At 46.6% G+C, this 23,025-nt stretch overlaps 1 protein-coding gene across 3 annotated transcripts in view; it reads left to right on the top strand.

Annotated features, from left to right (window-relative positions):
• Positions 1-23,025, top strand: part of Ttc28 (tetratricopeptide repeat domain 28) — a 433,061-nt gene that overhangs the window by 223,950 nt on the left and 186,086 nt on the right. For all 3 annotated transcript variants that reach the window (XM_076922383.1, XM_076922384.1, XM_076922385.1), the window contains 2 exons: positions 4,359-4,631; positions 5,653-5,783. In XM_076922383.1, the coding sequence (XP_076778498.1) occupies positions 4,359-4,631; positions 5,653-5,783 (404 nt within the window). The remainder of the gene's footprint in view (positions 1-4,358; positions 4,632-5,652; positions 5,784-23,025) is intronic.

The following is a 23,025-nucleotide window of genomic DNA, read 5'->3' on the forward strand; positions in this document are numbered from 1 at the left end:
GGGGGAAAGGATGATGCCCATCCAATAATGTTCCAGGAGTCATAGGAGTGAGGCAGGCCCTACAGAAGCCTTCTCCTCTGCAGATGATACTCTTCCTTTCCTGATGCTCACACGGTACCCAGGCTCCCCTTCCTTCATGTACCCTTACTGGAAGTCACGCTCTGGTCTCAGTCACCTGGCTTCGTAGACAACACTGTGATTTCCAGTATGCCATTTCCTCTGTGAAGTGCTGGCCTTAGGACCACTTAGGGTCCCTGGGTGTGACAGTTCTCAGAACTCTGGCTGGGAACGCAACCACCTGCTTCTAGATTGGGCAGATCCGGATGCGTCCGTCAGATGCTCACACAGTCCCTCCTTATTGCTCAACTTCCTATGGATGTTAGGCTATACAAGTACCTGGACAGTGTGAAGCACCACTGAGGTCATGGTGTGGACCCCCCAGTTCAGAAGTGTTGGAGTATAGAGAGCTGTGTATCTCAGAGCTGCCAAGTGTGGCATGCCTCTTAGCAGAGGGCGACCAACTGGCTACTGTCAGCCTCTGCTACATTCTCACAAGCTCCTGGAGTGTCAGGAAATACGACTTTATTCTTAAATTCCCAAGGACTTTACATTTCAAAAACCTACAGCAGGGGCTCGGTCAGTGTTGCAAAGGGCCTTTATATTCCTATGGAATTGATTTGACACTGGTTATTTCATGTATTATGCATAAATTCTAGAAAGAAAAACATCTGAATAGCTACAGGCTGCCAAAATTCTGTTCTGTCTAATCTGCTAAAAATCACAAAATTAGTCCCTCTGATGATAGCACAAGTTTATCTTAGAACAGGAATTAGAGCAACAGACTTGGAAAGAGTCTCAGAGATTATCTTTAGATTTTAAAAAGTATCTTACAATCTCTTTCATCAAAAGAAATACAGTTGGCTGGATACAGTGGCATGGTCCTGTGGTCCTGTGGTCCTGCCTTCTTGGGAGGTTAAGATAGGAAAATGGCTCACAGCCAGGAATTTGAGACCAGCCTGGGCAACATAGAAAAACCCTAACTCAAGCTCCCCCATCCCTTCTCAACCCAACTGCTGACTAGAGATTCTGTCTGTTGATCTGTGAGATGTAATCTCAGTTTAAACTGATAACTTTTAAAAAGGAAATTAAATACAATGAAGTGGATGCTCTGTGTCTGTTGCAGTAGATACAGGCAGAGATGTACACATGTACATAGGTGTCTGTATGTACACATAACCATGCACATGTGCACATATATGTGTGTATAACCATGGCCACAGCCATTGCCCGTGTACTTGGCTGTGTGAGGTTAGTTTTGAAGGACAGACATGTTCTTTCAGCCATCACTCACTGTCTTCCCACTAAGCCACATCAGCTTCTGCTGCTACATATAATGCCTGGTCAGCTCAAACCAGCCTGTTGGGAATCTCTCTTGCCTGTGTCTGTCTCATGCTGGCTCCCTGTGTAAGACAGTCTTTTCCCTTAAGGCGCCTCCCACTCAGAATAAAAGCAGCAAAGAGTTTAAAAGCTCTCCTTTAACAAGTCAAGCTGCACTGGCTGAAGCTTGAGCACCCTGGTAACAGGGACCTGACACCACCTCACATTTATCTTTCCAGTGGTATTTAGTGCTTAATGTACTTGTATTTTCTTTCTGTCCACTTTGAATGGGGATTTTCTTATAATTTTTCTAGTTTCATTCCCATCTACCCGGAAACTTGACCAAGTAAAGATTTTTCTTCCGCCTTGGGAGTTTCTAGACAGCTCCTCCCCTCCGTCTTCTGTTAGTGTTGTCTCTGCTGCTGTTTCAGGGGCTGCACAGTTGCCATGGGAAAGGCTGTCTTGTCCTGAACCTTGGGCCTATGCCTGCATCTGTCATTTCAGGACAGGCATCTGAGCACCTTCCCTGTCTGTCAAGAATACCTGATTTCTGCCTTCCACTATAAAACCTGAAACATCCAGTCTCAATGCTCCCACTCACCTTTGAATCAGAAAATACAGAAAATACTGCCTGGGCTGGAGGCTGCATCTCCATGGTCGGTCCACTACATAAGTCAGTGGGTTTCTATTAAAAACCACCAAGGTCTCTGTTGCTTGCAATCAAATCTTCCTGCTCTGGCCACCCAGTAGCCTGAAGCCCTGCAGTGGACTCTGATTTTGCCTCTGACCCTGTCCGATTAACCTTAGCTGAATCAGATAAATGCCAGATCTTTGTTTGAAAATGATGGTGGTGATGGTGTCTCTCATCTCTGGCTTGCTCATTGGAAGGGAGAGGTGGGGCTGCTTCTGAACACCACTGGGTGCTGGCCCACAGCAGGGGTGAGGAATCCTGCTCTCCTCATTCTGGGGTACACCCCTCTTGTGTGCTAGCACTTGCTGCTCTCTGCTGCCTGCGTTTAACCCCACTGGCCAGCTACTGCTTACTAGCAGTGCTGCTGCTTGCATCTTGACAGGAGTAAAAATGTTCTTTGTTCTCTGTTTACTGATCCGATTGAAGGGAAAAGCTTTAGGCACCAGTGAGCTTCAAGGTTTCCCTGGTGATGTTGACTCAGGCGAGAGAGCTCCTTAGCAGAGAACTGAAAAGTCATAAAACATGGCCTTTGGCCAGGAGGTGAGATTTAAAGAGATCAACATAGCTGCAGGCTTGATGTGTGGGTTATAGGAACCACTAATGTGAAGGAGGTTTCAGGACCATAGAGGCATAGTCAGAACTCTTATTATCTCTAAAGAAAACAATAGGGAGGGGTGGGGCGGGAGCTTGCCATCCTTATCCAACCCCCTAAATGGAACTAACCCCACATATCTTAGTGACCTCTCACCTACACTTCTGACTGTTCCCACTTGAAGATCAAATGGGCTAAACATTCATTTTACCCACCTGATAGCTCACTGTGGAACATGAGATGGTTTCCTTCTGGCTTGGCTTGCCAGCATTTTGAAGTGTGTGTGTGTGTGTGTGTGTGTGTGTGTGTGTGTGTGTGTGTGTATACGTACTATAGCTCATCCTGGTCTAGGAGATAGTTTCCTTCTGGCTTGGCTTGCCAGTATTTTGGTGTGTGTGTGTGTGTGTGTGTGTGTGTGTGTATAAGTACTATAGCTCACCCTGGTCCAGGAGATGGTTTCCTTCTGGCTTGGCTTGCTGGTATCAGAAGTAGCCTTGAGAATGGTGTGCATTTTGTGGATACCCTTTATTGCATCCTCTAGGAGAAACTTTGAGCAGGTTTCGTTATTTGTTTGCTTTGACGATAGGCATGTTTGGAACACCCAGTCGACAGTGAGACAGAGGATGGGATTTCATCACAGGGCTGCAGGGTACCACTTGGCTACTCAGAATAAAGCATTGTTGGCCAAGAAAACCAACCAACCAAACAAAAAAACCCACACATTTCTCACCTCAAAGTTGATAAGAGAGAATTTATTTGGGAGCCAAATATGAGTGAGGACAGCCTAGGAACACAAATTTAGATTACCCCAAATTCCATGTTCCAGGTAGCAGTTTCATAAACTTTTTATGGTAACAGCACAAAGAAAAGTCATGAATCAAGATGCTTTCTGAATTCACTGGCGGCTGCATCCAGAGGTCAGGTGATAGTAGTCTGGATGGGAGAGCCCTGTCAGAGGCCTAAGATGCCACCTGACACTACCCACCGCTCTTTGGTTGGTGAAAAATCTACAGTTTTACTGTACATTCCAAAAGTCCTTTTAACAATCAGTTTGTCAAAATATTAAGTCCAGCTTTATCTATTGGTAACAGGGTGCTTGACTTGATACGAAGAGGGTGGGCGAACGGCTGTTTACTAGGCTAAAGATGGTCCAAGATAGACCATAACGAGGCTCTGGGCCTTCAGTGTTCCGAGCCCTCGGGTGACCACGTTTTTAATGAGCCAGTCAGCCTCTGAGATGCAGCTGCGTTCAGGGGAGTCTCATGCACAATAAACAATAGGTTTATCTGGAAAGTATTTCTACTGAGCAAACGTGGAACAATTCTACAAGAACTGATAGCCAAACTGTACACTACAAGCCATAAAACGAAGATGTGTTTAGATACCAGAGTATCTAAACCAGGGTATCAGCTGGAGAGTGGAGGGTGGTACCCAGTGGACAGTGGCTGGAATTGTGGGCCCATCATGTTCTGAGGAGGAGCAAGATAGACCAGACCCTTTCAGGAGGTGTGTTGTGTCCTGAGCCTCGAGAGCTAGAAGAGAGGCTGAGTGTGACCATGCCCACAGGGGAAGGAACTACTGGGGGGTCATCTCCTGGTGTGAGGTTCCAGGGTGGAGAGCTTGTGTGTGAACCAGGCCACAGACATGTTTCTAGCGTATAACGGAAAGTCTTCATTCCCTTGTTTTCTTTTTCTCCAGACACCCTGGAGCCCACTTACCAGCAGCTTCAGAAAATGAAACTGGACAAGAGTCCCTTTGTGGTCGTGTCTGTGGTTGGGCAGGAACTTCTGACAGCCGGACACCACGGGGCCTCCGTGGTTGTCTTAGAAGCTGCTCTGAAGATTGGCACTTGCAGCCTCAAGCTGAGGGGCTCTGTGTTCTCCGCCCTGAGCAGTGCACACTGGTCTCTTGGGAACACAGAGAAGAGCACTGGGTACATGCAGCAAGACCTGGACGTAGCCAAGACCTTAGGTATGTGTCCCGCCTGCACGTCACCTGCATGCCCTGATTTCGACAGGATCGACATATGTAATAGAACATTTAGCTTTAGAGTCTCAGGTCTTGAGAATTTTCAAACAGTACGGGTCCAAGGCTCCCAGGAGGCCTTGCAATGTGATTAGCATGTTCATCACCTTCCTCGGGATTTTCCAGCTCACAGTTTTAAGGCCCCAAGTGCTGGTTCTGTGGATGACTCAACTTCATTTTAATTTTGGCATCTATGAAAGTACACCAAGGTTTGTCAAAGAACACAGCACAGGCTAGGTGTGGTAGACCACACTGAGAGGCTGAAGCAGGTGGATCTCTGTGAGTTCCAGGCCAGCCTGGGATATATGGTGAGAATCTGTCTCAAATGAAAACAAAGGAGAAGTGGGGTGAGGGGTGGGCCCAGCATAGTGTGAAGGTTCAGAACCTGCATTGTGGAGCCAGAGGATGGTGTGATGTCTTAGCTACCTGGGGGCTTGGGACTTTGCTTCTTGGTGTTGGAGGGCCAGGGTCTCAGTATGTAGCCCAGGCCAGCCTTTATCCTATGAGCCTCCTGCCTCCATGCAGGGGAGAAGAGGGAGCATGGCTATGGCTGTGGCCATCACTGTACTGATTATCCAGGGATTTCCAGGTTACAGGAAGGAGGGCTGTGGGATCTGCCATCGGATACTCATAGAGAAGTGATGTATGAGAGGAGGCCCAGAGTCAAATGGCTGAACCAGCAAGCTGATAATTGCTTAGAACCAAAGGTCATCTGCAAAGCGAGGAGGAGACTCCTAACAGCAGCTGGTTTGTGTCTCAGTCTGCACCCTCCCCCCAAGACCCCTCTGTCCCTGTGCACGTGTGTGTTACAGCAATAACATTTGTCCACAGAGTTAGGTTCTAGGATCTTACTCCCTATATAGAGTCTAAAAGAAAGTAACTTAAATCCTAGCTAGTAAATTTGTGGCTTTTAAGAGAACTATACATGCTGTAACTTAGAGAATTTTTCTCCTTAAATCCAAATTAGGTGACCAGACAGGAGAATGCCGAGCTCACGGGAACCTAGGCTCTGCATTCTTTTCCAAGGGGAATTACCGAGAGGCCCTCACAAACCACAGGCATCAGCTGGTGCTCGCCATGAAGCTCAAGGACCGGGAGGTATGAAACTCACTTGCAAACCCAACTCCATTTTCAGAAATGCAGAGCCCCTTTATCTGTGCAGGAAGTGTCTGGGGCACCTTAACATCTTCAGAAGTAGATAATAATTGAGCCTCTTGTGCCCAATCAGGTATTGAATGTCTATTGCATAGTCTTTGAGTGTGTACAGAGAGAGAAGGTCCTGTCTTGGACCTCAGGAGCAAGCAGCCTGCTCAGGTACATCAATCTAAGTCCCTTCAAGTGTGCCATGAAACTCACAGGCAAACTAGCAGGGAACTGTATCTGGTGACACACTAGCTCACATGAGCCTTGTTTGTGATCTAGTGTTATGACTGCCCCTCCTTCATTCGGTTTCTTTGTTTGAGAGAAGCCTGTTGAGTTTGTGGGGAAAGCCAAATGTCACAGTGAAGACTTACTTGCAGTGTTGACTGTGACTTTCTTTGAAAGTTGATATCCAGCATGGACGGCACACTTGCTGTCTGCTCTTGGGCAGAGGGTGGACTTGAGTTTCAGGTGCACTCAGCCCTGAGTCACAGCTGCACTTCCTGGCTGTGGGGCCACCTTCCTTCTGTTCTACTTGGGGCTCGGTGACTGATCGTCACTCTCCTGCTTTATGGCCACACAGTTGTGTAGGGTCATGTATGACATACGTGAGGCACTGGTGTAGTGCCTGGAATTCCATGGCCACCTTTCATGAAGAAGTTTTATAAACTATGGCATTTATAATATTAATAGACATGAGAGAAAAGGGTCAAAGCAGAGGGAAGGATAAGTTTATGTTAGTTCATATGTTCAGTTGCATTTGCTTGTTGGGCATTTACAATGGGATGTTTACAATGGGATGCTATTACAATGATATCATTTAAGCAATCCAGCAACTTCAGGTTTCTGGGGTGTCACTGGGCACCAGTGTTAGAAAGAACTAGGGGCTTTAAAACAGCATTTGAAAATATCAGGCATGCAGAGAGGGAGAGCCTGTAGTCCCAGCTCCTTGGCAAGATGGAGCAGGAAGATCAATCCAGTGAGAAGCAAGAGACTGTCCTGGACAGCACGGTGAGACCCTGTACCAAGTGGGAGGAAAGCCGTCCGTGAGGCAGCTCAGGATGGAGCAGCCAAGCCTGACAACTGGAGCTGCATCCCTCAGACCACTTGATAGAAGGAGAGAACCCACTGTCCCCACTCGTGCCAAGTTATCTTTCGCTCCGTGAGCGCGCGCGCGCACACACACACACACACACACACACACACACACACACAGACTGATAAACTACAAAAATAAATTTTTTTGAAAGGAAGGAAAAACAGACACCTTTAACCCCAGCAAGTAGCATTGCTGAAAACTTTGAACTAGGCTGAAGCACATGAAGACCATATCTCATTTCTTTTTTTTATTTTATTTTATTTTATTTTATTTTATTTTAAGGAAATGTGAGGGGGCCGGGTTTAAAGAGGTGACAGTCGCCAGTTTGCTCTCGTAGGAAGGTGTTTGGATACTTTCTGAGAGCTTTCTTTCTCCTCCACTTATCAACAGTTCTGAAAGCCCAGATGGCTTTACTTATTCTATTTATTCCAGGTTTCTTTTGAGACCGGGTTTTCCTTTGTGGACATAGCCCAGGTTAGGCTAGAACTCTGTGTAGGCCACACTAGACTCTTCTCCTGCCCCATCCCCCTGAGAGCCAGGGTCACAGAAAGGCGTGTGGCACAACTCCCAGCGGACAGTGTGGCTTGCAAAGACAAACATACCAATGGCAGTAAGAAGAGCTGGCCAGGTGCTGAAGGGCCGGACAACTGCCTACCAATATGCGAAGACCTTCATGTACCCGTTGTCTCTCACCTGTGAGGTGTCTTCATTAGCCCAGCTTTGGGAGGGTGGAGCTGCACACTGTGGTGCAGCCATCCCATGGTCTCCTCAGTGCTGTGGTTTTTCTGTCTCTGGGATTATCTATCACCTGGGATTATAATGTGTGAACTATCAATGTGCAGTGTGTTCTTAAGAGATGATTGATATGAAGGCAGAGGGGCCCCTGTGTGACACCAGTGCCTGGTCCTTCTCTCCAACTCTCTGACCATGTAGTGGCCACCTGCACAGGCACCTGCCACCGTCCTGGTCCCTTGCATGTCCACTGCTGTAGTAGCTCAGGCCTGCCCATAGGGAAGCCCACAACCTGGCCTATCTGCAGAAGGCAGTCCCTTACAAGGAGAGTTTAAACACATTTCCTTCTGTCCCCCTGTGGGAGGAAGGTATGCATTTAGCTGCCATGATGCTTGTGGAGCCCTCCCTCCATCCTTCAATTCCCCTCCACCAGGAATAGAATTTGGCCACTCACTGAGCGACACCACTCGGACACCGTATTCCCTTCCGAGTTGAACCCTACCATTCACTTCGTCTCCAAGTTGGCGACGTTGATGATTCTGACAACTTTAGCGTCCCTCTTCTGGTTTGAACTCATTCTGATGCCTCTTGCTACAGGTCCGGACTCCTGCCTGATGTCACTCAGGAGTTCACCTTCTGTTCCCAGACTTATGTGGACCTGTGTGTCTCTCTCGTTTGCCTCTGGAGTTTTAGGTTAGCTTTCATGTTCTTGGAATGTAGTATTAGATTCTTGGCACCTCTCTGAATTTTTGGCTCATAATTCTGCTTCTGTATCTGACAAACAGTGCTCACTGATTCTTCTTTTCCTTTTGGTAAGAACATTTGAGATGGACTCTCTCAGCAAACTGCAGATATATAGTATGGCAGCTCCGACCACAGCTTCCTGTTGCATCCAAGAACTCTGGATTTGTTCATTCCACGTGACTGACCGTGCACCCTTCTTGCTTTATCTCCACATTGGTTGGTGCCAAGCCATCTCTGTGCCTCTATCCGCTCAACTTCCCCTTTCCAGGTCTGAGCTAGGTCATACAGTGTGTTCCTCATGGGTTATTTCAGTTAACACGGCACTCAGATCTGCTGTTATTCCCTGATGTTAATTTGACACTTGGATTGTTCCTGTATTATGGGTGCTGTGGACACAGAGTCCCTCTTAGCTTTTCCTCCTCTTCACATGACGTTAAGGAGTGACCCTGGGACCCTGTGCAGCCCCTCCAGAAGCCCCAGGCACAGGCGGGGCTTGATGTGAGCATATGCACACAGTTTCTCCCTCAGGTGTTTAGTACACTGAGATGTGAAAACGCTGCTTAGCAACCAGCAGTGAGCGCTGTCTTAATTGTTGCCAGGTCTCTGTGAGTTAAGACAGGAACTGCTCATAGACACAAGGGGTCTTCAGGAAACGGCTGAGATGCCTGAATATCTGCTGCGTTATGCTGACATAATAAGAGTTTTATTTCTTTAAAGATAATATCTGTTTTGAACAATTGGGTAGAAATGCATGGAGGTAACCAAGCTTTTGCCCACCATACTGTTACCATTTCGGACACACTGTTAGCCATATGTAGTTTTGTTTGTATCAATGCAAGTCAAAGCTGGAACCCTTTTATAAGATTGTTTTTTAGCCTTTTCCACGTATCTTTTTCTCCTGAATGTAGAGTCTTCTTCATAATTATTTCACTCTCCTGCCCCTCTCACTGTTACATATTTAGGGGTTGCAGGTGTTTTGGAATTACAGAATGTGAGACAGTAACACAGTAGCTAAGCCGTTGAAAGCTTCATTACGTTTTATCTTTTCCTTGGGCTACATTACAAGACACGAGCTTGTCTGGGAAAAGCTTATTGAATCTTCTTGCACTCAGGCAAATTGCTCTCAAGAAGACTGTGTCTGTCCTAGTCTCACCAACAATGCCTGGGCTTTGCTTCCTCACACATACCAACATGAGGCATTAATATTAGAATGTAAAACTCAGCTATGTAAGTTTAAAAAGTAGCATTCTGTGTTTGCTGTTTTGTTCTGGAGATAGGGTCTCATTATGCATCCCTGCTGGCCTGAAGCTTACTGTGTAGACTAGGCTGGCCTCAAACTCACAGAGCTTTTCCAGTTTCTGCATTGGTTGCTACGTCATGGGCGTGTCATTCTGTTTGTATTGCTTTGGTCAGTTAGGGGAATTGGTTTTGATTCTTCCATATACAACCTTATTTTAACTTCATTTTCTGGAGACAACAAAGTCTCCCTCTGTGGCTCAGGCTGGCCTGGAACTCACATCTGTAGCCTAGGCTGCCCTGTAACTTGTGATCTCCTTGCCTTAGTGTCCAAAGTGCTGGAATTACAGGTGTGTGCCTTCAGGTCTGGTTCCTGTCTGAGTCTCTGTTTCCTGTACAGGTTTTGGATGTTTTGTAAGGGCTGGAGTGTCTGTCACCCCACTGCGCCTGGAAACTGGGTTTTAAGTATTGTTACCGTGTGACATACTCACACCTGCTACAATGAGCTTCCCCTTCTGCTCCTCTCCACCTGCTGGTGTGCTTCAAGGTCTACATTCTGGAGAATCTTCTCTTTGGGTTTCTGTTTGAGCTCTGTACATGCTAAGTGTGGGAAAATGGTATCTTTACTGTAGGGAGTCGCCCATGCAAGAACCTGCTCTGTTCCTTCATTTATTCTGTACACTTCTTGCTTACATACACTGAGATAGGCTTTCCTACATCCTTGTGGAGCCCCGTGGATATGGTGGGCTGCCCTCTGTGCTGTCCCGCACACTGGCACAGGAAAGGGTTGACTCTATTTGATGTTTTTGTCACTCATGCTTCTTGTGTGACTGCATTCCGTGGGCACCCGTGCTCTGGTACGCGCCTCTCTCTAACACCTCTTCCAGTTGGTCTCCTTTGCTCCTCCCATAGACATTCTGTTTCCATGCTGCATACACAATGACACCCTGTATCTGTCTAAAGTCTGAGAGCTACATCTGAGAGAAAATGTGATAATTTGCTGGATAGGGTCTTGTCCACTTGTGTCAATTTTTTTCTAAATGCCACATACTCTTTATCCATTCCCCTGTTGGTGGGCACCTCCATAGTTTCCGTAACTTGGCTGCCATAATGTATTGTCTCTCTGACATTTAGCTGTATATTATATGTTCTGTTGTGTTATTTTTATATTGAAATAATGCCCTCTGAGGCAAAGTAGTTCCTGTAAACACCAGGGACAGTGGAAACAATGCACCCTTCTACCTCATGCATCTGAGCTCAGGGAAACTGTAGGATTGTACCAAACAGTAAGATGGCAACCTGAAACCCATTCATCTGCTCACCTTTAGAAGCAATGGGGTTTCCTTTTATGCAATTACTCTCAGATACTTAATAGGGGAGGTGATACCTTCGCCACAGGATTTTTCATTGAGAGTAACCTTCTGTCTCCTTTAATGGCTTCAAAATTAATTTCAGGTGCCCACAGAGACCTTCTTGTGAGTGAATATTAATTGTCAGGAGGGTCCATAAATTACATTGTATTAAATGTTCTCGAGTCAGGAAATCTGATGTGCAAATGCACACATGCCTCCAAAGGTCTTCCCGGCCCCACTTCTCTCCCGAGCATTGTGTTTCTCTACCCATCTGATCTGCCCCCCAGGACCCCACTTTGGCTCAGTGCACCTGCCTCAGCCTCTGCCTGCTGCTGAACAACTCTTGGCTTTTCGCCGAGACCACCTCCCTGTCATACTCCTGACTCTTGGTGCCTGGATTCTCTTATTTCTATAGTAGGAATCTGTCTCTCCACATTCCCTCGCCTGCTATGCTTCCTGTAGTCCTGAACTGGTGCAGTACCCTCCTCTCCTCACTTTTATTCTCTTTGACAGAAACTCTTTGGGTCGAGAGAAAGGGGGGTGGGCATTCACTCTGCGGTCTGTTAACATGGTCCAAGATACAGAAATGGCTGAGTATGAGTTTAGGCTTCCCACAACCTTGAACTTGAATGTTGCCTCTGTGGATAGTTGCTGTGTGGCCCCAGACAGTCTAACTCTTTGAATGGACAGACCGTCATTTGAGTTGTTTCATTCTCTGGCCACTTTAACAGCTTTTCTTCGAGTCTTCCGGTGAATATCAACACTTAATTCTTAGGTCTCTGCTGACACATGTTTAGAATGATAGACTTTTGCTAGTTATCGGAAGTGGTTGTAACAAGGCATGTCATCAGCAGTTTAAGGGATTCTTAAACTCCAGCAAAAAAATAGCCAAAGGTAAAGACGGGTAGGGGACACAGGCATCTGAGCAAGTACCTGAGTACTGTCACATGTAGTTAGCATGCTGTTGTGGAAATTAAGTGTTTCATAGAAACTGCCTTCCGAGCACAGAGCTTGCAGCTAGGACTCTGAAAGGATTCTGCCGCTGACCTTGGGGTTATTGGGGTCATTGTTTCCCCATGGCTTTATCATCTGTGTGTGCACTGCATGTGACTATGGAATAGCAGTGCTACTTTAGGGTAACGTGGATTTGTCTCAATATTTAAGTGAAGTGGGCACTGTTGAGAAGAGCCACTTCCTTTTGCCACGTGGCTTTGTTTATGTATCTCCCGCCACACTGGAGCATCTAGTTTCTGAAGCCTTATTTTAAGTTCACCCTGATTCTGGTCTCTTCTCAGTCTGACCATTTCTTACACACTTTTTTCACTTGCCCTTCTGAAAATTTAGTTCGGCCCATGAAATTACCTGTTCAAAAAGCTTTGCTAGCTCCAGTTGCCTCTGAGGGAGTCTAAATACCTCATAGCCATCCCTGAAACCTTTTGACTCTTCTTTGTGTAGCCCCTGTGGGTCTGCTCGCCATAAGTTTCGTCCTCCTGCACATCAGCTCGTTTTGGTTCCCCTGTGTGGAAACCCCAAAGTCTGGCCAAACATCTCCAGCTTGCCGACACTCTCTTTTTCCATTCTCATTGTGAACTGCTGATGAGGTCCAATTTATCGGACCTTTGTGGCCTGCTTACGGAAATGTATGTGTATTTCAAGGTCACACGGCTTTACCATTTTGGTATCTGCTTGGTTTGGGGCAGAGAACAAAGTCAGGTTTCTTCCTGTGGATCCAGCCCTCGAGACCTGCAGTGTGTGCTGCCTTCCCTTCCCCACACGTCCTTCTGTCTTCATGCAAACAGCATATAGCTTATACTGAGTCTCATCTCTGACACGGCCATTCTTACAACCTTGTCGTAGGCCGAGACGATGCTGGCATCCTGGTCTTTCTCTCCTACATGTGGATGTGATGTATTTCTGAACCAGCTGTCAGCCTCCTTTCTCTAGACCTCCAACTGCAACTATGATTAGAATAGATTGTCAATATATTTATTGGACAGTGGGGCTATAGCTCATTTTCTGTGCATTTAAATATAACAGTTGTGGTTTTTTTTCTCATTTTTAATGCCAAGAAAATATTTTTGTAGTTTGTTTTGCAATTCTTATTTGTATGTACTTATGTGCATTTGTGGGTATGATAGGACATGCTTGATTCATGAAGTACATTGCTCAAGTTAGAGTAGTCAGTAGTCAGTAATTCTGTCTCTGTGCATATTGTTGGTTTTTTTAGTTTTTAATTTCATTTTTAATCATGTGCATGTGTCTGCATGTTCACATTCATACAGTATCTGTGAAGATGAGGATGTCAGATACCTGGAGCTAGGATTACACAGTTGTGAGCTGCCTGTCATGGATGCTGGGAACCCAACTTAGGTCCTCCTCAAGAGCAGCTTGTGCTTCTCACACTGAGCCGTCCCCCAGGCCCCACATATTATCATCTCTGCACTGAGGACCATCAGCTTCTTCCCCTCTACCTATTTTGAAACCCACAGCACAGTGGAAACTATGCCTGCTCCTGTGCACTGTGGAGACCGGGACTGACTCCTGTTATCTCAGTGGTGTGCAGCCTTTCCCTGTCCCCCTCCCTTTCTACCTGTTCTGAGACCATGATTCTACAGTGTTCTGGTGCGGTGGAGGACCTGCTATGCTTGTCTTCCCTTGGGTGTTGTGTTTCATCTAACAAAATGTCCCTCAGTTCCATCCACGTGGCGCAGGTGATAGGATTTCACACTTTATGGCTGTGTCTGTCTACCATAGAGAAATCTACTGATTGGCAGACATCTTGGGCTGTTGTTAACAGTGCTGAATGAGACTCAGGTATCCAGGCATCTCCTGAAGCATTGAGATCGTTTCATCTCATATAAACCAGCAAAGGAATTTTAATTTTTTGAGGCATCTTATCTGTTTTGCACACTGCAGTATGGCTTGAATGCTGTGCCAGCACTGTGCCAGGCATTCTTGTCTCCTTGATGATAACTATCTGTCATAGAACTGTTGCATCACTGTGAAGAGACACCATGACCACGGCGACTCTTATAAAAGAAGACCTCTAACTCCTTTCAGCTTTTCTGATTGCAACATGCTTCTCCATCTGTGGTTCCACTCCCTGTCAGCAGCTCTCCTGGGCAGGCATCCCATGGCTCTGGCATGGGTCTCCAAGGTAATCCAGGCTTTAGTTCACAGCTTCAAGCAATGGTTTCTCTGGGTCTCTGTGCAATGGCACCCCTGGCACATGCCTGGCCTCAGAGGCTTTCCTTAGCTGTGGAGGGAGATTCCACAACCCCTTTCTTGTATCCTTTACTCTAGAACCAGAACCACATGGCCAAAGCCACTGTGATCTTCTGCTTGCTGGGGCTGGGACTTGGCCTCCTTGCAAACTCATTTGCATCAGCTTTCTGGGTTTGCTGGTTTTCCCCGTGTTTAAGCTTCCCTTTAATCTTTTTCACAAGTTGTAAGCTTAGCTGGGTGGGGCCTGCCCTGAGGTCACCACTGCCTGTATTCCCTTTAGCATCAGGCTTCTCCTCAGGAGTTTTATCTCCCTGAGCACTGGACTCAGCTCCTTACACTTCCTGATGCTCCTTTCCCTTCAGGCCGTACATCTTTCATTTTTCCTTGCTCAGCTTGCTCTTTTTCATTACAGATCTGCATGAGAGCGACCACTAATAACCAAGCAACAGAATCAATACTAGGCTACTCTGAAATCTCTACAAACACTGTCAATCCAAGAACTCTATAATTTAGCCTCAGGCATATTTTTCAGACAAGGGCAAAAAAGCAACCACATTCTTCATCAAAATGTCACAAGAATGGTCTCTCGGACACTTACTAATATTCTTCTCCTCTAAAATTTCTTGAGCTGGGCCCCACATCTCAAGTTGTCGTCGGCACTGTCTTCGTGTGATTGCTCATGGAGCCCTTTCAGCCCCACTTACTGCGTTCAAGTCCCCATATCCACATTCTCCAAACAAGCAAGCCTGTCTCAGCATCGCGCTGCTCCAACCATTGTCTTAGTCATTGTTTGAGTGTTATGAAGACACCATGACCAGGGCAGTTTTTATGAAGCATTTAGTCAGGTCTTGCCTACAGTGTCAGAGGTTCAGTTCATTGTCATCATAGTGGAAACATGGTGGTACGTGGGGAGACTCTGTGCTGGAGAGGGAGCGGAGAGTGCTACATCTGGATCCATAGGCAGTAAGGTATGAGAGAGAGAGAGAGAGAGAGAGAGAGAGAGAGAGAGAGAGAGAGACCGCCTGCCTGGCTTGAGCCTTTGAAACCGACAAAGCCCACCCTCAGTGACACATTTTCTCCATGAAGGCCACACCCTCTTCAACAAAGCCACACCTCCTAATAGTGCCACTCCCTAAGCATTCAAATATATGGGCTTATGGAAGCCATTCTTTTGTCTTACTTTGTTTTGGTTTTTTGAGACAGAGTTTCTTCACATGTCAGTGGCTGTTCTTGTAGATCAGGCTGGCCTCCAACTCAGAGATCCACCTGTCTCTGCCTCCAGGGAGCTGGGATTAAAGGCGTGTGTCACCACTGCCTGGGTTTTGAGGGCTGTTCTTACCCAGAGCACCATGCACCCCTGGAGCACATCTGAGGTGACAGTCATTTTGTTCCACGTGCCTTCATGGTTATTGATGCTTGATGCATTTTCACATGTCCTAAACCATTTATGTCTTCTTCCATGTATGTATTCAGGGGCTAGAGAGATGACACTCAACTGTCAAAATATTTGCTGCTCTTGAAGAGGACCCTAGTTCAATTCCCAGCACCCACATGTTAGCTATGTACCTCCATTCCCCAGGGATCTGATGCTTCTCTTCACTCTGCTTAGGCACTTGAATGGATGTGGTGTGTGTACACATACATACATACATACATACATACATACATCACATAAGTGTGAGGTAAAATCCATGAATCATGCATATGTTTAGGGATGGGGGAGAGGAGTTGTGAGTCCCACACTAGGTGGGGAGCTGTTGATAGTTAACAGTTTCTGGATAGGGGGAGTCAGTTTTCTTTCTTTTTTATATTTATTCGTGTGTGTGTGTGTGTGTGTGTGTGTGTGTGTGTGTGTGTTCCCATGGAGGTCAGAAGAGGGCATCAGGTCTCTGGAACTGGAGTTACAGGCGATGTGAGCCACTTGGGTGGTTCTGGCTACCACTGGAAACTGGACTCAGGTCCTTGGGCAGAACCAGAAGTACTCTTAATTACTGAGGCATCTCCATCCCTGGGAGTCAGTTTTCTTCAAGGGAGTGAACCCTGGTGGGTTGACCATGCTCCTGTGCGTGGCCCATACCGATGACTATACAGACAGCAGAAATTGGACTTGGTAGGGTATTAAAAAAAAAAAAAAAAAAAAGAGGAGGTAAAGTTGGGAGCGGGTGGGGTAGATCTGTGTTAGGGAGAGGAATGTGGTTGGTAGGATCCAAGTGCATTGCACACACGTGTGAAATTCTTAAGGAATCAATAAACATGTATAACAAATAAATATAAATATTCAGGTTCTCTACCCCGCTGCCCGCCCGCCCTCCCTCCCTTCCTTCCTTCCTTCCTTCCTTCCTTCCTTCCTTCCTTCCTTCCATCCTTCCTTCTGTCCAACTATTTGTCCTTTCTCTCTTTCTTTTGCTATTGAGTCTGTATTTTCTCTATGTCTTGGATCTAGCACACGATTTGGAAATGTCTCTTATTCTATAGGGTGCTCGTTTACTTGGTCAGTGGCTTCCTTTGCTATATAGAAGCTTTTCAGTTTGATGTAATTCTACTTATTTCCATTACCTGTATGTGTGCCGTATCTAATATTCATTCATAGTTAAACTATTCCCTCAAATTTGTTACCAAGGGGATTGTTATGGACTTATCAACACTTGATATTAATATTTTGGAATTGTTTTCAAATGAGAAAACATATTGATCCCGCGTGGAGCTTCAGTTCTGGAATTCCCATGTACTTATTTTCAGTTGTGGGTCAACACCCCCCTCCCTCCTCCCCCCGAGCACCCAGAAGGAAGAGCTGCAGCTGACGTAGACTCACGGCTCTATCCAGTGGGTCAGCACATGCCATGTGTCATGCCTTCGCTGGGCAGATTAGGAAGTGACTGCTGCTCTCATCCTTGGAGGCTCAACCCTCAGGAGGCCCTTCCTGCTCCAGGCCGAAGCTGGTGATGCTTGTAGCTGGAGGAGAGTCCAGTTGATGGCAGGAGCAGAAGCTTCCTCAACTTGTTCTTGTAACTTCCAAGCTTGAGAGCAAGTTTTAGAAACTAGAAAACAGAGCTAAGTTTGGCTCCCCCCCACACCCCACACCCCCGCCTCTTGCAGTTATCTTTGCTCTTAAGAGACTAAATTCTAAAATTCACATCAGTGAGGATTCCTTTTACAGGCTCAGCATGCTACTCACAAAAGATCTTGTAAAGTGAAATCTGAGTCTTCATGATTATGAAAGTGAGGTGAATTATGACCACCAGAGGCTCCCGGCACCTGTGGGTTTGCCAGGCCAGGAGAAAACAGAGCTTCTGGGTCTGCTTTAGCTACAGGAAGTTACTCAGATGACTCCTGGGGACACCACCTCCACCACTGCACTGTCTCCAGCACCATTTCCTTGGGGGTTTTTGCAGTCACTTTCTACACAGTGTGTATTATATAATCTGCACTCGTGGTAATGTGAAATCCATTAAAGGTCTGCGGTGTGTGTGTTTGTGTGTGTATATGTGTGTGTGTAAGAAAGAAAGAATGTGTTTGGGGTAGTTATTTTACTTCTAGTAGTTCAGGGAGTAGATTAAAATGTAAAAAACATTCCGTTTTAGCCCAGAGCTTCATCCTCACAGGGAGTATTGAGTTCACAGGGGAAAGCTTGGCAACCTTCTCTCTGTGTCTCACAGGCCTTTGAGAAAGGAGCAGGGCAGTTACACAGTAACTCAGGTCACCCGAGACAGCAGGACTTGCAGGGAAGGCGGGAGGACCCAGTGCCGAGGGCGAGGTCTTTGCATTATAAATCAGCTGAGTCAGACCTCTCAGACCTGAGGCCAGTTATAAAAACTTCTTTTCGGCCTGCTGATAAAACAGTGATGACCTCAAAGGAAAGAGCATGTGCAGCAAGTCTGTGTGAGGCTGGTGCAAAGCAGTGTGCTTGCAAAGCAGGCCGCCTGTAGCTAGGCCACTTAGACCTATAAAGTTCTGCATCGTCATCATCATCATCATCATCGTCCCCACTACCACCATCATCCTCTTCCTCCTCCTAATCCCTCCTATCATGTTTCTCGTTAGCCGTAGCATTTCGTGGTCCTTCTTGTGCAGAGGAGAAGAAACTTCAGGTGAGGACTTAGGAGACATAAGCTAGGGAAAAAAAAAAAAAAAAAAAAAAAAAAAACAAAAACCTCAAACCAAGATAAAAGGCACCAATAAGGCCAGCCCCAAGGTGCCAAGGTGATGGAAATCACTGAAAAGGGCCGTAGAAACCAGGCACCCGAGGGTAGTGGTGTGGCCTGTCCTCCCAGACACTGCAGGGGCTGGGGAGCCTAAGGTCAATCTGGCAAACATAATGGATTCTCTCTGTCTCTCCCTGTCTGCCTCTGTCTCTCTCTCCCCTGTCCCCCGCCTCTGTTGTGCGTTCAAATATTTAAAATAATATAAGCCTATAGTGTAAGCAAAGCAAGAAATCTCAGCAGGAAAATAGAAAGTACAAGCAACCACAGAAGGAACACTCGGCTGAAGAATAGAACATCTGAGAAGAACCACATTGGCTGGGCTGGCTACTGTGGCATTCTAGGTGGCAGAAAGAATCTGGAAGGTGGGTCAGTAGAAAACACACAGGCCAAACACCAGAGGGAAGGTGGAACAAAAAGACTAAACAGGGCAGGCAGGCAGGCAGGCTCAGCTGCTCGCCGATCAGATGTGTGGTGATGAGAGGACAGAGAGCCAGGCAGATGCAATGGATATGGGAAGAGTAGATACCGTCTTCACCAGATTCGGTTAGAAGGAAATAAATGTACAGATTCTAAAAGCTTGGGTGACCTCCCCAAGACAAATGCACATGAAAGCCACACACTGCACACACGTTAAAGGCCTCCAGAGAGTGACACATGCCGCAGAAGAGGAACCTTGGCACAGAGGGTATCTGACATTTTTAATAGAACCCATGAAGGCAAGGGCAAACATCTCCAAGTCCTGAGAAAACTCCCGTCGACCCAGAATTCAGTAACCGAAAACTAACTTCCAGGAGTGCAAGCAAAATAAATACATCTTAAGGTAAGTGGCATTCGAGGAGGTGACAAGAGCCCTGCACTGTGTGACGTGGTCTGAGTTTTTCCGAGTGAAAAGAAATAGTCTGAAGTAGGGCACGTGCTCGGGGACACAGAGCTCATCTGTGTATGCTGAATATGAAGACTGTATGGCCGCCTTCCTTTCTCTAAAAGCCATATGCTTGGAGCTAGGGAGGCAGATGGCTCCACAGTTATGGCCACTGGCTGTTCTTCCAGTGGACCCAGGCTCTGTTTCTAGCACCTGCATGGCAGCTTGTGGCCACCTGTAACTCCAGGTCTGGGGGATCTGACACTATCTTCTGGCCTCCAAAGGCACTGCACATGCATGTTGCACAGACAGATGTACATGCAGGCAAAACACCCACATACATAAAAACACTTGCTTAAGACTAAAATTTTAGCTCTGATTGCAGCTCACAGGGGTGAATTATATTTTGTTTGCTTGTTTTTCAGTCAGGGTCTCACTGAGTACACCTGACTGGAGCTCACACATGACTGGCCTCATACTCAAAGAGATCCTTCTGCCTCTAGCCTCCCATGTGCAGGTTTAAGGGCCTGTGCCACTATGCTGAACCATGAAATATATTTTATTTTCCTTTGTTGTCATTGAGAGCTGAAAATGGTTCAACTACTTTTAAAACATGTATGACAAACCGGGCATGGTGGCACATACCTTTAACCCCAGCACTCAGGAGGCAGAAGCAGGAGGATCTCTGTGAGTTTGAAGCCAGCCTGCTCTACAAACAGAGTTCTAGGACAGCCAGGGGTGTTACACAGAGAAACCATGTCTCCAAAACAAAATAAAAATTAAAAAACCAAGCAAACATGTCTGACAGATTCATTATATTCCAACACACAGAAACCCTGTGGCCCAGTGAGATAGCCCCTGGGCACCCATTTTATAGAAATGAGAACACATCTCCACACAATGTGCGAGATGTCCAAAGCAGTTTTACTCATAACAGCAAAATCTGGAGGTAGCCATCTTTCTCAGTAGAAGGAGAGATACATTAGCTGTCGCTTGTACATTATGTGCAAATAGAAATAAATCTCAAAGCCATTAGGCTGCAGCAGGAAATCCAGGCACAAAAACATCACATAGTTTATGATCTGAGCAGCAAGAAGTCTAGAGAAAGCAACCCTGTTCTGCAGTGAAGGCTCTCGGGGAGCAGAGGTCAGCGTCAAAAGCCGAGGAGGGAGTGAGCTAGGTGTGTGAGTCTGTCAGCTCATTGATGGCGGAGTTAAAATGTTAAATACACACCACATCGTGTATGCATGTTCCATGCAAACACGTTAAGCTCTATCTATCTGTGCTGGAACATTTAGGAGTGGTGTAGACTGTAGACTGTATGGAAGGCAGGTGGCCTGACGAAAGACACTCAACAGAGCATGCGGCTCTCTTGACTTTTGTGTTTTCGTGACTTTTGTACCATAGAACATTGGAAAAGAAAGGATAGAGAAGTTGTTTTGATGATATATTGTGAAGCTGGATCTGCATGGGAGAAGTTTGACAAAGCACCCTGTCGCTACCCTCCATGCCAGGGAGACAGCCACCACACATCTCCATCTCTTTCTTGGCTGTCCATACACTGCACACTTTAGGACAATATGGAACATGCTGGTGGCCAACTGGATGCCCCCACGTGCTGGGCTGCACAGTAGCCATGAGCACAGGTTGGCTGTGATGGGGTGGGAGACACCTGCCTGAGAGCACGAGACCACTGTGTCTTAGCTGACGGAATGCTTGCTTGCTCAGACAGTGGCCTTCTCCTAGGGTGGCTTCCCACAGTGAATGCTATAGAATAAGGCCACTGGCTGAGCACGGATTCAAGGTCACCAAGAGTTCAAAGGTCATCCTCAGCTACCAAGCAAGTTCAAGTCTAGCCTGGGCTACATGAGTAGCCCAGTAAATAAATAAGGGGCTGTGGGAGCTGGGGAAGGAAGAGAAGAGAAGAGAAAGAGAGAGAGGAAGCGTGCTATACAGGGATAGCTGAATAAACCGCTTGAAGAAGAACACGGTTGCCGTTGCCTTATTCTGCAGGTTGGACGTGGGTAGTGACAATTCTGTAGAGAAGTCCCTTATTTATTTACTATGTGGCTCAAGCTGTGGTCAACACACAGAGATCACCTTCCTCTACCTCCCAAGTTCAGTAACTGATAGCTACTACACACACACACACACACACACACACACACACACACACACATGCACGTGCAATACACTGGGCACATAAACAACAGTTCCTTCTCTACAGAATTGTCGCTACCCACGTCCGACCCTCGGAATAAGGCAACGGCAACCGTGTTCTTCTTCAAGCGGTTTATTCAGCTATCCCTGTACAGCACGCTTCCTCTCTCTTTCTCTTCTCTTCTCTTCCTTCCCCAGCTCCTGCAGCCCCTTATAAGCATTGCCTTGATCCTATCAGCAGCTGCCACAAAGTCACTAATGGGCCACTCTCAATCATGCGAGGTGGGGTGATCGGGTAACCACACCTCCCAGTGCATACAACTCCATATATGGAGTTGTCTTTTCTCTCAAGCAATGCTATGCCAAGTGCCACTTTGTAATGGTGAGAGTGGAGCTGCTTCCCACACAGAATACCCCCTCCAGCAAGAGATCTGGATGCCTTAGTTCACACAAGAGAGGAAAGTGCCTTTCTTGTGAGAGGAGCTGTGTGCCTGTCTGTCAGGAACTGTCGGAGCTTAGCACAGTAAGATGGCCGCAGTGCTGTTTCTGGTTCATTCCTACTGTGCCTTGAGATCCTGTAAGAAAACAGGAGAGCAAATCAGTAAGACGGCTTTAGCAGTCAGTATCACAAACTGTACACCAGTTTCACTGTTTGGAGCAAATCATGACGTTAAGTCTCTCCTTGTTGAAAGTAAAACACATGCTATTAGGAAGGCCTCCGAAGCTCATAGGGCAGACCAGTGGTTGTGTGGGAAGCTGCTTTAGAAGCAGGGCCTTACAGAACAGAGCCTGGTGTCCCTGCAGAGCCTGTGTGTTTTCCAGCCCTGTGATTATTAAATGTGTACTCTGCTGCACTGGACTTTAAGAACCCTCTAAATAGGATCCAAGGTTCTTTCTCTCTTTTAATAAAAAAGTTTATTTTTTCTTATTTATGGCTGGCAACATAGCTTAGTTTGCAGAATCTTGTTGGGTAGAGAAAGTCCTGGGTTCAGTCTCTGGAAGGCTCCAGAGATGCCTGGTGGTGCACACCGGCATCCGGGCACTCGGGAGGCATTCACAGGTATTCAGGTATCATTGCCTTTATGGTGAGTTTAAATATCATACAAACATTTTGGCTTCCATAGAGGTCACACACATTCACAGTGAATGCTATATTTGTTCAGACTGCACGTGAGCGTGCTCACCTCTGATTTGTTCAGACTGCACGCGAGCGTGCTCACCTCTGACACTTCGTAGGCCTTCTCTTCTTGTGCTGCCAGCTGAGTCTGGGCCTTGTACACGCCAGTCAGATGCTTCGCCATAGTTTCTTGGCATTGGTATCATTATAGCTACCCTGCTTGTACTCTAAGCATCAGGAGTCAGTCCTCTTCCAGAGCAGCCTGAGCCCATTAACCACCGAGTGCCCATCCCCACACAGCCTTTCTCCAGTCTGTCAGGTGACCCGTGTTCAAGCACCACAGCCTCCCACGCTTCTGTTTTATTCTTGTGGGCACCCTTAATAAATAGAAACTTCCTCCTAGATCATTAAAATTGGTTCTCCATAGAAATACGTTAAATCTAGATAACGTTCTGTAGACAAACTAGGAAT

This window comes from Arvicanthis niloticus, chromosome 24, assembly GCF_011762505.2.
Source record: "Arvicanthis niloticus isolate mArvNil1 chromosome 24, mArvNil1.pat.X, whole genome shotgun sequence".
Classification (NCBI taxonomy): Eukaryota; Metazoa; Chordata; class Mammalia; order Rodentia; family Muridae; genus Arvicanthis; species Arvicanthis niloticus.